The sequence below is a fragment of the Salmo salar genome, chromosome 28 (genome assembly GCF_965601325.2).
Source record: "Salmo salar chromosome 28, fSalSal1, whole genome shotgun sequence".
NCBI lineage: Eukaryota > Metazoa > Chordata > Actinopteri > Salmoniformes > Salmonidae > Salmo > Salmo salar.
The window spans coordinates 31,204,705-31,222,592 of NC_138318.1; the positions used below are offsets into that span (position 1 = coordinate 31,204,705).

The following is a 17,888-nucleotide window of genomic DNA, read 5'->3' on the forward strand; positions in this document are numbered from 1 at the left end:
CTAAGTGATAGGCTAATATTTCAATCGTCACACTATTCTTGATTTATTCTTGTCTTCACATATACTAAATAAAATATGTGTGAAATTGGTTTGATTTAGAATGGACCATTATCATGCACCTGTCTCGAAACGGGCAGCGGATGGAGGACGCTTTTCCCGTGGTTAATTTTCATGCCAGCAAGGAATGCTATACTCCTGTTTTAAAGAGAAGCAACGTGCCTAGCCTATAGAAAGCTCATCTGATCCTCCTCTTTTTAATAGAGGCCGTCACTCTATTTTCTCACACAATTGCATAGAAATGTTGCTCAACATGAGCTCATGGGCTCTCATGAAGTGTTTGATTAGATTTTCGATGACATTTGCATTGATGTCAGAGTGATAAGAAGAACACTAGTAGAGTGCTGAGTACCACGCAGTTAGCAAGTTTCGTAGGCTACTAATGACCAGCAGAAGCATCAGAGCTTGAAGAAGCCTAGTTACCGTGACTAAACGGTCACGTGGAATTTAACTACCATCATGACTCGCGACCGTCGGTGTGGCAGTAATACGGTCACCGTAACAACCCTAATCACCACATGCATTCGCCATTTAATGTTTTGATTGGTAATACAGTATCTATTAGAAATGTAAATTTTATTTGAGTTCAACATAGGCAGTCATATCATAAATATTGCAGTATAAATACTAGTACATTTACTTCATGTTCACAATATGTGTTACATTGTCCGTCTGTGAAAGATTGCAAGACCAACGTTTTCTTCAGTTGGATAGGTTCAGAGCCATACGTTTAGAAAGGGTCATTTCCCCTTGAAAAATGGAGGCTCATGTAGTCGTAGAAGTATGCATCTGTGTATATATATTTCTCTGGATATGTTGAATGATTTTGTTATGTATTAAATGATCATGATATCGGCTGTTTCCCAGTAAGCACATCCAATCAGGCTGAATTACAATACTTTCATTCTACATCTTATTATTGCTCATTGTTATTCAATATTGAAACTGCTTTTTATAGAAAACTCAGGCATTGGATAACTGCGTTAATGATAGTTGTAACATTTCATATTTCACTGCTGCAGTATCATAAGTATCATTACTGCTATGTATATCTGAATTATGTTCAGACAAAGGTGCAAAACACTTCACAAAGCCACTATTTTGTTTCATGGAACATTCAGTAACAACACGCACGCAAAAAAGCCAGTTTCACAAGTCATCACTGGTGATCACAAGGCCGTTGGCTATCTGGTTCTCAAGAATCATCCCCTCCTCGTCCTCCTGCACAAGCAAAAGAGAGAAATAAAATGATCAACAAGAAGCATTTTAGGTCTTCATAATAATTGTTTTTCATACGACGTCGAGTAAATCATTTATTAACCTGTTAGATATTCAGTATATCTGCACCATAATTACTGAAATTATGAATAATCTACGATCAGGTAGATGACGATTAGATGTACTTTATCCTCCTTGTTGTTTGGATTAGCAGATGTCACTCACCTCGTCTTTGGGAATGTAGTCTTTTTCTGTGCTTCTGTACGACACCACGTGGATAAGAGTATAAACTCTGAAAAGAGAAACAACACAGTGTACTTTTAGTTTGATTTCATCAAGACTCATCATAAATTAACTGAAACTAATCACTTGCTTGCATTGAGAGTAAAAAAATGTGTTAAACTGTAATAAGACGCACAGCATGAGATTGTAATCTTATTCTATTTGTCTTTCTGCCTTTTATTTTGACATTTCTGTCCTCTTATGCATGTTTGGAATGGTGGTGTTATGTAGATATATTATTTTGTGTTTGAGAAATGAGAAATGTTTGCCCACCTGTGGTAAAGCATAGCCAGGAACTGCACCACGAGAAGCACAGCGAATGACAAGAGGAACATCAGACTGAGAGGCTCCACCTTCAGGTATTCTCCTGATGATGTGCCATTTGGCCAGACTTTCTGAATCTTGATACTAATCACATCATTTCCAATGGCTTGTAAAAAGAAAGTGGCCACAATCCACAAAACGTTGATGATGAAATACAGAAACACTGCCTGTAAAACAACAAAAACAAAATATGATCCTTCTATGAGCCATGTGTGTTTAACATAGTAACATAGTAAATAAATAGCATACAAAAAAGAAAAGCCCACCTTGTTTCGTAGTGACTTCAGTTCCCTTGTCACCTCCTCTTTATGAGCTTTATCATCAACAATAGGTGCGAGGTATCTCTCAAGCAGTTTCTTCCAAAAGTCATGTTCATCCTGCCAAAATGCATAGGGAAACATGGTATGTATATTTGCTCTTTTTATTGGAACACATTGTTGCTCAACACTGTCTGTTCTTCAGATTATCACTCAAAGGGCCTGGTTCCAGAGTACTGAGTCAACTTATTGCTGAAGTCCATCCCAGGTCAAAGATGTAGAGAAAACAACGTCCGGAGCTGCACCGGTAAGACACCAGGCAATACAATATAACATTAAATACAATATGAACGGGTGTGTTTTCACTCAAACATTACCTCAGTGAGTTTCTCCACCTGTGGAGCAATGAGGGTTTTCTCTATGGCTCTTTTTACCCTCCTCTCCAGCCTCTCCATTCGGTTGGTTTTCAGGATCCTCCTGGCGGCCTCGTTTAGGGCGTACTGCAGCTCTTCTAGCTGGCTGTCGCTCAGCACGTCCTCTGGGCCCACCTTGTCCTTCAGCTCTCCGTTCACCGTGTCCGTCAGCATCATCACCAGCTCCTCACACACATCCTCCTGGTTCTTGTTTCTCAGGGTGTAGCGGATCTGCTCCTGAAGGTTCCTTTTCATGTTGGCGTAGGTCAATTTCTTCAGGAACTCTTCCTTGACAGGCTGAACCCAATCTATTGAAAGCAAATTGTGTAGAGGTGCTGTTGATTTATAATTCAACTTGTAGTTACATACTGACTTTTTTTATGTTGTAGGTTACAGCTATAATCTTTCATGTACTGAACCACCTACCACTTTGAGGTACAAATTCTCTTTCTTCCTCGGTGAAGCCACTATAAAGCGAACCGTCATAAAGCATATTATCATCGTCATCGTCATGGTTATCATCGTTATCATCGTTGTCATCGTCAATGCTGGAATAGGCGCTCTCCTTTTTAGGAATGCTGTCAAACCTGCCAACACTGCTGTGAACAAGAGGATGAAATGTTACAACAGGTAACAACAGGCCGTCCATTTGATAGACGTTTGTTTTAGACAGTATATGAGCGAGGTCCTTTGGGCCTTTGTGAAATGTTTTGTACATGCCTTGTATCATATTCTAAGTCTTTCTTGGCTCTTTTGCGGTCTAAAAGCTCTGGACTTATTTCCTCATTGTTTTCTTCATTTGGGGCATTGTTTTTCACTTCCTTGGTGTTGGGCTTCTGTTCATGCACCACTTGCTGGGTGACTTGTGTGTTTGGATTGACTGCCTGCTGGAGTTGCTGGAGCATCAAGTTATCAGTCTCTTGGGTGACTTGTAATTTCATATCCCAACAGCAAAGTTTGCAGTTTCGATCACAGAGAACATTCTGGGTCTTCTTCTGTTCTTTTTCCTTGTTTGTCTCTCGAGTGCCCCATGTGACAATGTGCATGTTCACCAAGGAGTAGATTGTGAGCAAGAGATAGCCACTGGGGATACAGATGAAGTACATCAGACCATAGATGATCATGCTGAACTCCTGGGGGTGAAGGATGGCTGTCACCAGGTACATGGCAGCCATGGAAATCAGGAAGAGGCCAGTTGGGGTGATGAATGTGCCCTGCATAGCCATGTCACCTGGGGAATGCATGAAATTAAATGTGTATCGTAACAGTCTGACTCATTTAACACCAGCCGCCACCCTTTAAAGGATTATAGGTAACCTTTATCTTTGCATAAACAACTTGGTTCTGTGTGTTGAGTGAATGATCATGTGAAGAGTCATTGCCAAAGCTTACCGATGATGGCGAAGAATGATGCTAACATCAGAAAGGCGTACAACACGCTCATAATGGCTGCAATGGTGATCTGGGCATTTGGTTTTGCCAAAAAACAAATTAACAGGTAGAAAATAGGTGGGATGACTGATATGATGATGGACAGGGTTCCTTCAATTTTGAACACAAACTGAAAAGCACCTAAAGAGGAAGACAGAAAAAAGAGTGAATACTTCCTGGGATGGAGATCTGTATATCATAGCACATAAAAACAATACAATTTGACCTCATCTTCACCTCATGACTTTTCTGGTTTTATTGAATCAAAGCAAAAGTCATAACTGATGGGTAGGCATACTTTATACTGTTTGTCCCAGCTGGCTCTCTGCCTGACTTTGAGCTTTTGAACTTACTGACAATTCGAAATACTTAACTTGACAATAGAATGTTGTATATCACCCAATCGATAATATAATACTCTTAGCAAAAATATTAATTTTTCATTTACAATCTGTAGAAACTATGAGAATAGAAAGGTTCAGAACTTTTGTGAAACATCACAGAACAGTGAAAAAATATATGGCAGCTAGAAATCAAAACTGGATGGTGTTCAGAGATAAATGGGAGGGGTTGAGGGAAGCTGAAGGGTGGGACTAAAAACAAACAAAATAAAGCTAATGTAAAATATACTGTGTCCGTGAAATGTATATAGTATGAATAAGCTGGAAGTAAAAGCCTAAGTATTTTAGTCCATTAGTTTACTCCAATTAGGGAGGGATGGTTGGGTTAGGGGAAAATAATAAAGGAAAATATACACTGTATATTTTAGGGAAACGGGGATAACTAGTCAGTTATACAACTGAATGCATTCAACTGAAATGTGTCTTCTGCATTTAACCCAACTCCTCTGAATCAGAGAGATGCGGGGGGCTGTCATAATCGACATCCACGTCTTCGGCGCCCGGGGAACAAATATACAGTATTTACAAAAAAATATACATGGGGGATTGGAAATGATACAGACAATTACATTGACAGAAACAACAATCGATCTGCAGTATTAAATCTGATATACACCTTAATAAAAAATTAAATATATAACAACTTGACTTAAGGGAAAATGTGGCACTTCAGTTCTAGTTACTCTAGGTCGTATAATGAGTATTGGTTAACAACATTTAGACATAAAAGAGTGCTAGGTGGTTAGGGGTAATGGGAGGGTTAGATAGATAGGGGTAATAGGAGGGTTAGCTAGATGGTTAGGGGTAATGGGAGGGTTAGCTAGATGGTTAGGGGTAATGGGAGGGTTAGCTAGATGGTTAGGGGTAATAGGAGGGTTAGCTAGATGGTTAGGGCTAATAGGAGGGTTAGCTAGATGGTTAGGGGTAATGGGAGGGTTAGCTAGATGGTTAGGGGTAATAGGAGGGTTAGCTAGGTGGTTAGGGGTAATGGGAGGGTTAGCTAGATGGTTAGGGGTAATGGGAGGGTTAGCTAGATGGTTAGGGGTAATGGGAGGGTTAGCTAGATGGTTAGGGGTAATAGGAGGGTTAGCTAGATGGTTAGGGGTAATGGGAGGGTTAGCTAGGTGGTTAGGGGTAATGGGAAGGTTAGCTAGATGGTTAGGGGTAATGGGAGGGTTAGCTAGGTGGTTAGGGGTAATGGGAGGGTTAGCTAGATGGTTAGGGCCATTTAATAGGAGGGTTAGCTAGGTGGTTAGGGGTAATGGGAGGGTTAGCTAGGTGGTTAGGGGTAATGGGAGGGTTAGCTAGATGGTTAGGGGTAATGGGAGGGTTAGCTAGATGGTTAGGGGTAATGGGAGGGTTAGCTAGATGGTTAGGGGTAATGGGAGGGTTAGCTAGATGGTTAGGGGTAATGGGAGGGTTAGCTAGATGGTTAGGGGTAATGGGAGGGTTAGCTAGATGGTTAGGGGTAATAGGAGGGTTAGCTAGATGGTTAGGGGTAATGGGAGGGTTAGCTAGGTGGTTAGGGGTAATGGGAGGGTTAGCTAGATGGTTAGGGGTAATGGGAGGGTTAGCTAGATGGTTAGGGGTAATGGGAGGGTTAGCTAGATGGTTAGGGGTAATGGGAGGGTTAGCTAGATGGTTAGGGGTAATGGGAGGGTTAGCTAGATGGTTAGGGGTAATGGGAGGGTTAGCTAGATGGTTAGGGGTAATAGGAGGGTTAGCTAGATGGTTAGGGGTAATGGGAGGGTTAGCTAGATGGTTAGGGGTAATGGGAGTGTTAGCTAGACAACGAACAAGAATGAACAGAACAGGTACCTGCTATCATCAGAGACACAGAGGCAGGGCCGAGAATGGAGGAGCTGACAGTAAATATCTGGTAGAAGATGTACAGTCTGGAGATGGAAGAGTTCCTCTTGACCGTCTCATTGCCACTGTGCAGGAGGTCCAGGGTGTTGGCCAGAGTAGACGGCCCCCAGCGCCGCCTCTGGTTGTAAAACTCTTTGAACTCCTGAGGGGAGTTGGTGTAGGCGTCGGACGCAGCGTTGTACTCCACTCTCCAGCCCTGCTGGAGGAGCAGGGTGCACAGCCAGCGGTCCTCACCTGGCCAGCGGGAAAAGGGAAGATTCAAGGAAGTGAATATACTTATCAGGTCCTAGGACAGCTGCACACTTAGTGATTATCTCTAAGGAACACTTAATGAGCCAGTAAATATGTAAACTCAGCAAAAAAACTAAACGTCCTCTCACTGTCAACTGCGTTTATTTTCAGCAAACTTAACATGTGTACATATTTCTATGAACATAAGATTCAACAACTGAGACATAAGCTGAACAAGTTCCACAGACATGTGACTAACAGAAATGGAATAATGTGTCCTTGAACAAAGGGGGGGGGGGGTCAAAATCAAAAGTAACAGTCAGTATCTGGTGTGGCCACCAGCTGCATTAAGTACTGCAGTGCATCTCTTCCTCATGGACTGCACCAGATTTGCCAGTTCTTGCTGTGAGATGTTACCCCACTCTTCCACCAAGGCACCTGCAAGTTCCCGGACATTTCTGGGGGGAATGACCCTAGCCCTCACCCTTCGATCCAACAGGTCACAGATGTGCTCAATGGGATTGAGATCAGGGCTCTTCGCTGGCCATGGCAGAACACTGACATTCCTGTCTTGGAGGAAATCACGCACAGAACGAGCAGTATGGCTGGTGGCATTGCCATGCTGGAGGGTCATGTCAGGATGAGCCTGCAGGAAGGGTACCACATGAGGGAGGAGGATGTAGTCCCTGTAACGCACAGCATTGAGATGTGCGTTACAGTGCAATGACAACAAGCTCAGTTCGATGATGCTGTGACACACCGCCCCAAACCATGATGGACCCTCCACCTCCAAATCGATCCCGCTCCAGAGTACTGGCCTCGGTGTAATGCTCATTTCTTCGACGATAAACTCAAATCCAACCATCACCCCTGGTGAGACAAAATTGCGACTCATCAGTGAAGAGCACTTTTTGCCAGTCCTGTCTGGTCCAACGACGGTGGGTTTGTGCCCATAGGTGACATTGTTGCCGGTGATGTCTGGTGAGGACCTGCCTTACAACAGGCCTACAAGCCCTCAGTCCAGCCTCTCTGAGCACTGATGGAGAGATTGTGCATTCCTGGTGTAACTCAGACAGTTGTTGTTGCCATCCTGTACCTGTCCCGCAGGTGTGATGTTCGCATGTACCGATCCTCTGCAGGTGTTGTTACATGTGGTCTGCCACTGCGAGGACGATCAGCTGTCCACCCTGTCTCCCTGTAGAGCTGTCTTAGGGGTCTCACAGTACGGACATTGCAGTTTATTGCCCTGGCCACATCTACAGTCCTCATGCCTCCTTGCAGCATGCCTAAGGCACGTTCACACAGATGAACAGGGACCCTGGGCTTCTTTCTTTTGGTGTTTTTCAGAGTCAGTAGAAAGGCCTCTTTAGTGTCCTAAGTTTTCATAACTGTGACCTTAATTACCTACCGTCTGTAAGCTGTTAGTGTCTTAACGACCGTTCCACAGGTGCTTGTTCATTAATTGTTTATGGTTCATTGAACAAGCATTGAACATGGGAAACAGTGTTTAAACCCTTTACAATGAAGATCTGTGAAGTTATTTGGATTTTTACAAATTATCTTTGAAAGACAGGGTCCTGAAAAAGGGACGTTTCTTTTTTTGCTGAGTTTATGTCACCTTTGGTCGATTGAAGCCAACATAAATAGCTGAAGAAACTGTGATAAAGCATTCTATGAACCTCCTGTTGTATAGTCTAATACTCCAGTAGCCTATACTGACAACCAAGTGCTGTTGATGGGAGAATAAGGAAGTAGTCACCTTGATCATATTGAACATACTCAGAGGCTCTAGTTGCAGTGGTGGTGTATCTCTTGAGCACGTTGTCATCCATCAGAGCTGATCCCCTGAACAAGCTGAAGCATCCAGGACTGCAGAGGACTGAACCAAACACGTGCTCAGCTGTTTTCTGGAGCCAGTGACCAACAGCATACTCAAATTTCTGATACCACACCATTGGACCTACAATAGAAATCAATGCATGTCAGTTCAGTTATACTGTAGCGGTAGCGAGACATGTTGATATATTATCTCTCAGTGGTTATGGTGGGAATTGGATTAGGGGCTCCGTGTCGTGGAAGTACCGCAGAAGATCCGCGATAAGATGTCAACTTAATTTCCGATTGAGTCGACATATGCAGCGTTTACCGTGGATGCAGTCTCCGCGAACGCGGGAACATTGGCTTTACATTTCAAGCGAGCTATAACGCGGATCTTTCGCAACGCTTCTGCGATACGGATAGATGCACTTGGAATATACAGTATGCTGGACATTGCCATATCTGAGTGGATCCCCTAACTCTTTGGTAAAGGGTGTATCAACATCAGCTCTACTCACCCATTCCTGTAGGGTGGATTCTTCCGCATGCAGCACCCACATTGCTGTACTTCCGAAGTCGGTCCACCAGTAATATCAGAGCTGCGGGGTGGAAGTCTGTGTCTCCATCCAGGGCCATGATGTAGGTATTGTCATCAGAGATGTGTTTTCTCTTACTGTCATTGTCATGCTGTGGCAACAGGAAACTCTCCCCATCCAGTGATATGAGACTGGCACGGCAAGGATTATTCTGTCTCTGTAGAAGACAGATACAAAAATCATACACATTAATTTAGGGAAACTATGGCTCGCTACTGATTTTTCATATTTACAGATCAGCTGTATTGCGGGGTTAAAGGCAATAACATGGAAATTAGCATTAAATATATTACATACCGTAATCTTTTGAGGATTCTTGACAATGTATCCTTTCCATCCAAGCAGATAGTACAGGTACATGATCTGAAAGACATGTCAGATGCAAACCTATAACCATTTCATTTTCCTCAAGTGTGTCCATACTAAAACCAAAAAAAGCAATTACAATATATTCATGTTCTTCAAGAAAAGTTATTAAAGTATGTTTAAAGAATGTAGGTAAACAGTGGTGAAATCATGGAATACAGTCATTTTGAAAATCATCCTGCCCACCTGTGACCATCTCTTCTTGTTTCTGATTAGCTGTTTGTCTTTCAAATGGAAATACAGCATGTTTCCTTCTGGCATCACAAACATTAATCGCCCACCATAAGGAGTCTCAATAATTGACACATCATCAGGCTCCTTATTGGTGAATACCCTGAAATACACAAATATTCAAGATTCATTATGAAACAGTTGGCAGTCTTTTGGATTTATAGAATTCCCCCATTTATAGTGAATGCATCTTAAAGTAGAGCTTGCTTGTGCTCATTAACTGACACTTGGTCTGGGTTTATAGGGAGTAAAGTGCAAAGAAAAACAAAATGTCCACTTACCTGTAAACCTCTATGACCACATGAATGAGATCGGTCACATATTCGTTGATAAACTTCTTGCCCGTCTCCTTGTCTATCATGAATGCGTCATCTACAAATATGTGGCATTCAAAGTCAAAAACATCTTTATGTTCCTCTTTTGGGTCACCTCTGTACCGGTCCAACCTGAAACCATCAAGACACATGTTAAGAGAACATCCTATTTTTATGCTAAACATTATAATAATCACCTCCTTATCATTCATTGTATTTTGTCAAAGTCTGTTGGTCCTGTACACGCTAAGATTGTACAACTGATGTGGAATGCATTTCACACAATGGTTGTGATATAACTGATATTTTTGTAATACAATGGAGAGTTTGTCTGTACAAACATGTCTCCACAACGCTTGTGTAATTATATTTGTGCAGAAAAACTCTTATCACAACAAGTGACAAATGTGTTGAAGGCTACATGAGTTATACAACTTGAGTGCGGTGTGTACGGGGTCATTGTCTTGTGTTGTATACAAGAGGTCTCTGCTGCACACACTCACTCACACACACACTCATTCACACACACTAACATTGTGAATTTATATTAAATAACTTTTCAGGGTAAGAAATATTTAAATATCAAACACAGCCAGCGAAATTGATAAGCACAATACCTGAACATGGATGTGAGGATCTTCAACATCTCGTCGTAGGTCTCATGCCACATTGTTGCACAGAGGTAAATGACACAATTCTCCACGTCGTCAACAACACTACTGTAGAATGAAAAACATGGGGAAAGTAGGAGAACATGTTTGGATGGAGGAGGGGAGAGAGAACCATTTCTAATCATGTTTGAATGCAGAGTGATCAGAGTTAATGTCAGTAAGTGTATTTCAGCACACTACCACTAAGACTCTTTCTTATATAGTGCACTGTCGGCAAAACTCAACAATTACTGAACAAATGTCTATTTGCACTGTTGCAATGTGAAGTCTTAAACCACATGGACTTTTAATCAATTAAATAGCAAAATCTTGCCTCTCCTGGTTCCTCGTTTGCACAACCTTCATCTTGGTGTTCAGAAGCAGAGACAGGTCGATGAAGGCAGATTCATAGAGGCGTCGTACAAACAGCTCAGTTGTGCGTTCGATCCTCTGGACCTTGAAATTCCACACGTAGTAGGTGCATGTGATGAGCCCGAGCCACATGCAAATGCCCTCCAGCGCAAGTAGGGAGAAAGGCCAGGTCCAGTAATGGCTACTCAAAGAAGTCCTGCAGATGCTCTTTGTAAGCTCCAGCATCACGACTGTGCTGGTGTTCTTGGTGCTCAGGTCAACTAGACTCGAGCAAAAGTCTATGATAGAACTTGTGTCGGCCTCAGCTAGGTATTGAGATTGCGTTAGGAAAAGGATCATGCCGAGAATGAGAACTGCAGGCCCGGTAAAACAGACAGGGAAGGCGAAGCTCATTCGCACAGAGTGGATCTTACAAGCCACCACTCCAAACCAATGGCATGCAGCAGAGAAAAAGGCTTGAAGGAAAAGTACAGTAAGACCAATATCAAGGGTCTCTTTATGCCTCGCAATTGTACTTTCATCTTCATCGGCCTTAGGGGTGAAATCAAAATCTGACCATACAATGTTTTTCTGTATCAATACGTGATAGATGAGGTACACAGCAGCAATGACTACAATCCTTAGGAGACTCGATATCACAAATACAAAGTCTCTGAAGGTGTCCAACTCAGCCAGCATTTCATGCATGTTGTTGCTCGCCTGCACTGGGTTTTCCCACCAGTTCAGAGAAACCAAAAAAGATGCAAAAACTGCAATGCCAATATACCAATAACAGTCGTTCTCCTGGCCTGATACATAAGAGGTTACCCGGACGTAATAATCTGCCCCAAGGAGAAAGTAGCCGGTCAGGACAAGCATAAGAGAACAAATGGGGAAGATGATCTTCCAGTTCTCTCTCTGCAGACGAAATACAATCTGTAGGACTGAGGAAAGCATGCAGACTCCCCCGGAGATAAAGAGGTTGGTCAGCACGTCAAACTGGGGCATCACCACCAGCACCAGGATGGAGGTCCCAAGAGATACCAAGCATTCAATCCCACACACCTGAAAAATACACATTTAAGTTTGTATTGACAGCATGCAGAGTTGTGGAAGCTACTCTGAAAATATAGTTTACCAGGCTACCAATTACTTCACACTGGAAGAAGAGAAGCTACACTAAAGCTACCCTTAAAAAAGTAAAGTTGCTTTGAAAAAGGAGCTCACTACATCCAAACTACTTCATGAAATATTATCATATGTAAATCTGAAATGTCATAGACTACAAATTGCAAGGTCAGATTACTTTGCGGTCATATGTTAACAGAATGTTTAATTTAGCCTATTTAACACAAACACAATGTTTCAAGTGAGAATTAGGCAAGTATGATGCCGAAAAAGAAAGGAAATTCTTGCCTACTTCTCCCCTATTTTCTTTTCTTTTTGCAGAAAAAAAGTAGTGTGTAGTTCCAGTAGTTAGCTACACCGCTACATGGTGAGAATATAACTAACTACTGAAAATACTGCATAGATTAGAAATGAATTCCCCAACACTGACAGCAAGAAATCTGAGCAGCAATTAAGACATACAAAGATCACCAAGAAGTCAAATTGTGTAATATTACTTACAATTCCCATAGTTCTCATGTTTGGTGGGACGAAGTTCTTGAAAGCGCATTTCCACAGTGACTTGAGGAACACAAGCAGGTTGGGCATCACCAAACAGCCCACCAGCATGAGCATGTAATATTGTCTTTCCTTGGAAGTCCTAGTCGATGTGGGGCTTGAGAGTGTGGAGAGAACCAGTAGAGAGCCCTGGCGGGTTAGATGTAAACACAACTGACATCAGACTCCTAATATTATAAAACCTAAGATTCATTCATTTAAACACTGATCTACATAATGAGTGTGAACAATTCCTTCATAGTGTTAGCAGTGTATGTGTTAGAGAGAAAAAAAACAGATGGGAGAGTACTAAGTGTCTAGGGTGTCAACCTGGTCTCAGAGCATTTCGTATTATTCTGTACAAAAATCTGAGGCCCCATTTAGTATGATATTTTATGTTTTGTATGGTGTGAATTACTTTGTGGATGTCCATCACCCATTTGGTATGATATGTTCCAAATTACAATTCGCAGATTTGAGATTTGTGTCATAAAGAACCCATACCCCTTCCCTTGTATACTATTCATCAATGCTGAGTTGTGGGAATGTATCTGATATGGTATGGATTCGATATATCTATATTTTATTATGAGATGACATCACAGGAGGTATTATGCTTGATCCAGTAGTTTCCAGGTTCATGGTGCTGGGGTCAATGCTAGATGTGATACAGTTTATGTGAAATTGACCTCAAGGGCCTCCCGAGTGGTACAGTGGTCTAAGGCACTGCATCGCAGTTGCTAGCTGTGCCACTAGAGATCCTGGTTCGAGTCCAGGCTCTGTCGCAGCCGGCCGTAACCGGGAGACACATGGGGCGGTGCACAATTTTCCCAGCATCGTACGGGTTTGGCTGGCAGGGATGTCCTTGTCCCATCGCGCTCTAGTGACTCTTGTGGCGGGCCGGGCGCAATGCATGCTGACACGGTCGCCAGGTTTATGGCGTTTACTCTGACACATTGGTGTGGCTGGCTTCCGGGTTAAGCAGGAATTGTGTCAAGAAGCAGTGCAGCTTGGTTGGGTTGTGCTTCGGAGGACGCGTGGCTCTTGACCTTCGCCTTTTTCTCGAGTCTGTACAGGAGTTGCAGCGATGAGACAAGACGGTAACTACCTGTAACGGCGTTGGTAGTCGCGTTTGCAGGAATGAGGCGCAGGAAGCAACGAGCACAGGGAGTGGTGTTTTTAATAACACTTTGAAGGAAAAAACAAAGTTCCCAAACACAGGGGAATAAATACAATGTGCGACAATGCCAAGCCGACACGAACAAGACAGTCGATATACAGCAATTAATCCCGCACAACAAGGAGCGGGCCAGCTAAACTAAATAGCCCTTCTAATGGCTAATTGACCACAGGTGTCTAAAATAAAAAAAAGGGAAAAACAAAAGGGAATCGGTGGCAGCTAATAGGCCGGTGACGACGACCGCCGAGCGCCACCCGAGCAGGAGGGGGCGCCACCGTCGGTGGGAATCGTGACACTACCAATTTGATACCACGAAATTGGGGAGAAAAAAAGGGGTAAAAGTAAAGAAAATTAAATAAATTGATGTCAAAAGTTGATATTTCTTTTGCATTTTATCTTATCCTAACCCTTTTCCTAATCTTAACCTAATTGTCATAACCTGTTACGTTAATTATCCTAACCTGCTGCGTAAGTTCTCCTCACCTGTTATAAAAAGTCAATTCTGACATAAGATGTATCCTGTCTACACTAAACTGGGTGCTGGTCCCTCATTTTGGCTCACCTTGCTGATGACAGCACTGGAGAGGACCATTATCCCCACGAACGCTGCCACCAGGTGCTGGAACAACTCAAAGCATCTTCTCTTTTCCTCTTTCTCAGCACCAATGGGATTCAACTGGAATGGATCCCAGGTGTCTCTGTGACAGTATTAAACACAATTTCAAACAGTTTGTTAAAACTGTTCATTACTGTTTCATAAACCGTCCTTAAAATAATAACTTCCAGTCTTTATAAACCCTTTATAAAGTGTAGCTGTATAGAGTGTTACTGTAATGTCTGACTTGAAGATATGTTATATCCAGTGATGGGAATGTACATATGTAGAATCTTAATTTTCTCACAGCAAGAAAATAATCCTGCAGCAACTGGAAATGTGAATTATTGTGTGGACTATAATTAACATTATACATTTTTTTAAAGGGTTGATACATTTCGTTTTTACAAACTTTAGAAGCCTTTGCATTTCCTGCTGTGCATGACATTTTCTGCTCAACAGGGTAATCTAATTAAGATCCTACGCCTGTAAATTATTTTAGTAGTTCATCATTGGGTCAAAGGAAGTAAGTCACAAGTGACATCATATAACATCCATTATAAACTGGATGGTTCGAGCCCTGAATGCTGATTGGCTGACAGCCGTGGCATATCAGACTGTATACTACGGGTATGATAAAACATTTATTTTTACTGCTCTTTTACTGCTCTGATGTTGGTAACCTGTTTATAAAAGCAATAAGGAGCCTCAGTGTTTATGGGTGTCAGGCAAAGGTGACACTAAATGAGCCACTATTGAATCAGTAGAATTGGAAATGAAACTGCTAATTGGGTGCAGTAGGTTCTGACAATGTCATACCGTGACTGATGCCCAGTCGGTCTGTATTCAGACAGCCAGCCTCACCTTATCTAATGAGCTTTGGCTTTGACATAACTATGGCGCCAGTATAAGCACCCAAACGCACCCAACCCAATTGTGACCAGCCCTACATGGTGAATCGCCCTAATTAAGATATGACCATTATCCATTATATCAGCCTTATGTAAACAACCTCATGTCCACCACGTTTACTGAATAAAACTGAATTGAACGAGGGGACAAAATGTTGACGTGTTATCTCAAATAATTGATCTGAATTGATGATGTTCTAGATCAGTGGTTCTCAACCTATCCACAGGGGGTAGTTGGAAGACCCATAACACTGTAACACCTTGAATTTCTCCAAATACAAACAAGCTAGAGTGATGAAACACAGTACATGCACATTTGGGTTGTCTCCTTGCTTGTAAAGTCACAGCCAAATATTTCACTATTTGCATGTTTAATTGATAAATTTTAGTTTTTTAGGGGTGAAAGTATTTTTACTTACTAGCATAAGTCAAAAGTTTTAGAACACCTACTCATTCAAGGGTTTTTCTTTATTTGTACTATTTTCTACATTGTAGAATAATAGTTAAGACATCAAAACTATGTAGTATGTAGTAACCAAAAAAGTGTTAAAAAAATCTAAATATATTTTATATTTGAGATTCTTCAAATAGCCACCCTTTGCCTTAATGACAGCTTTGCACACTCTATTTTTATATATATTTTTACACTTTTTTGGTTACTACATTAATCAATATATGTTATTTCATAGTTTTGATGTATTCACTGTTATTCTACAATGTAGTAAATATTAAAAATAAAGAAAATCACTTGAGTGAGTAGATGTTCTAAAACGTTTGATCGATAGTGTAGAGTATGTTGGCTAAACTTTGACATGAATGACGTTGTCACTAATATTGTCTGTTACTAAGCACATGAGGTTTTGTCATGGTAGCTGGGTTGGGGGAAATTGTAAAGTAGTGTTAAAATTACCCTGAGCCAAGCAGCCAAATTATGAAAACAAGTGATTTTAACTTTAAGATTGTATGAATTATACATGTCACGTCCTGACCCTAGTAAGATGTCATTTTCTATAGTAGAGTAGGTCAGGGCGTGACAGGGGTTGTTTTGTGTTTTTCTATGTTTTCTATTTCTATGTTTAAGTTCTAGATTTTCTATTTCTATGTTGGGGTTGTTTGGGTTGATCTCCAATTGGAGGCAGCTGGTCCTCGTTACCTCTGATTGGAGATCATATTTAAGTAGGGTTTTTTTCTTCCTGTTTTTGTGGTCTGCTCCTTTGGACGGTCGTGACAATACATGAAATTTACAAATACTAACTTTAAATAGCATTGAGGTCCTGTAGAGTGCCAAAGAATTTGTAAACAGATATCATTTGGGCACCATCAGACTATTCAGATGTATTGAGAAGAACCAAATGGCCATGTACAAACATGGGTGTTACTGTAATTATTGGTTAAGTTACATAGAAATACTAATATTTCTAGCAAAATTATTACATATGATGATTCATGAACATAAATGTTTTTGAAGTTAAGTACATTTATTTGGTTTATTTTTTGGGTGTCACATTTGATCCCAACTACTGTTAGAATTGCCCGTGCCACGGGGAAAATTTTACGTCCAGTCTTTTCGGTATTGTCATCCGACCATCTTAAGTACATACCTATAAATGGTATGAATGATTAGGAGACATATGTACCTTTCTTATATCAAAACATGACTGACCTAGTTCAAGTGGTCTCTGAGCAATAGAGTAAAATAGAAACATGTCCTCCAGTCTCCCCTACTTCAGGCAGAGCAAAATGTAATTGTGGGTAGAGTTACCAGAAAGGATTGCGAACCCCTGGTCTTTTAGACGGATAGTATTAGACAAAAATCCACAGATTCAGTCATTTAAAAAAGATATATCAAATTGTATTGGTCAAATACACATATTTAGTATATGTTATTGCGTGTGTAGCGACATGCTTGTGTTCCTAGCTCCAACAGTGCAGTAGTATCTAACAATTATATATTTAAAACTTTTCATCTATTGATCAGTTTACATACCTATAATTGCATGCTATTATTGATCCTAAAGCATGAAATCATTGCAATGCATCTATCATGCTCATTCTAATGTCTCAAAACACTTATTCTAAGCATATGTGTGTAGTCATTTAACAAATATTACATTGTAAGATGTTAGTGGTGTTTAAATTCCTATTAAACGGCTTCCTTTCAATATAACAATGTCAGTATTGATCTAATATCTATTGTTATAACACTATATCCTCCGTAGAGTAATAGATCAATTATAACAGCTTCTAGTGACATCTCACACACTGCCGAGGATAATTCCAGCATTATCAGAACAAAGCAGCGGAGTTCAACTTTTCTTCCTTATATATCTTCAAAACTAAATTGTCATTAGCTTCCCAATAATGGTAAATGATATCTAGTACATAGTATCGTTGTATCATGATATAGTTGTATTACTTCTATTTAGTGTGATTTCAGTATAGGTAGAATATTTTTCCATGTCTACAGTGCTAATTATTTTCAAGATCAGGCCCTGTGAATCCTAACAGTTTTGATTGAAATTATTCTCTCATGAACTGAATTAAATTATTTTTGATTAATAAAACTAACCTGTGCCTTCCTTCCCTTTTCCTCCCTCTGAATTTGAGCTCCTCCATGTTTCACTGTTCTCAGTGGTACAGCTTAGTGGACCTTAGTGCTAGTCCATTTGCTGAAGTACTAAGGTATTGGCATGCGTCAGTTCACTTTAATCAACTACCACTATTTGCT

The 17,888-nt window shown here is 41.0% G+C and overlaps 1 protein-coding gene across 2 annotated transcripts; it reads right to left on the reverse strand.

The window, feature by feature from the left end:
* Nucleotides 1-614: 614 nt before the first annotated feature.
* LOC106589822 (chitin synthase chs-2-like) lies at nucleotides 615-17,888 on the reverse strand. 2 transcript variants are annotated; one of them, XM_014180200.3, is made up of 19 exons: nucleotides 17,730-17,888; nucleotides 14,217-14,352; nucleotides 12,439-12,624; nucleotides 10,793-11,874; nucleotides 10,426-10,527; nucleotides 9,776-9,940; nucleotides 9,450-9,597; nucleotides 9,195-9,260; nucleotides 8,820-9,054; nucleotides 8,243-8,443; nucleotides 6,202-6,486; nucleotides 3,944-4,123; nucleotides 3,272-3,782; nucleotides 2,978-3,147; nucleotides 2,516-2,859; nucleotides 2,148-2,258; nucleotides 1,831-2,048; nucleotides 1,501-1,567; nucleotides 615-1,278 (listed from the first exon to the last, which is right to left on the reverse strand). In XM_014180200.3, the coding sequence occupies exons 1-19, from the start codon at nucleotides 17,774-17,776 to the stop codon at nucleotides 1,207-1,209; spliced, it is 4,326 nt and encodes a 1,441-aa protein (XP_014035675.3). In that variant the 5' UTR covers nucleotides 17,777-17,888; the 3' UTR covers nucleotides 615-1,206. The 2 variants fall into 2 exon arrangements, with proteins under 2 accessions (XP_014035675.3, XP_014035674.3); XM_014180199.3 differs by having other exon boundaries at nucleotides 2,978-3,150.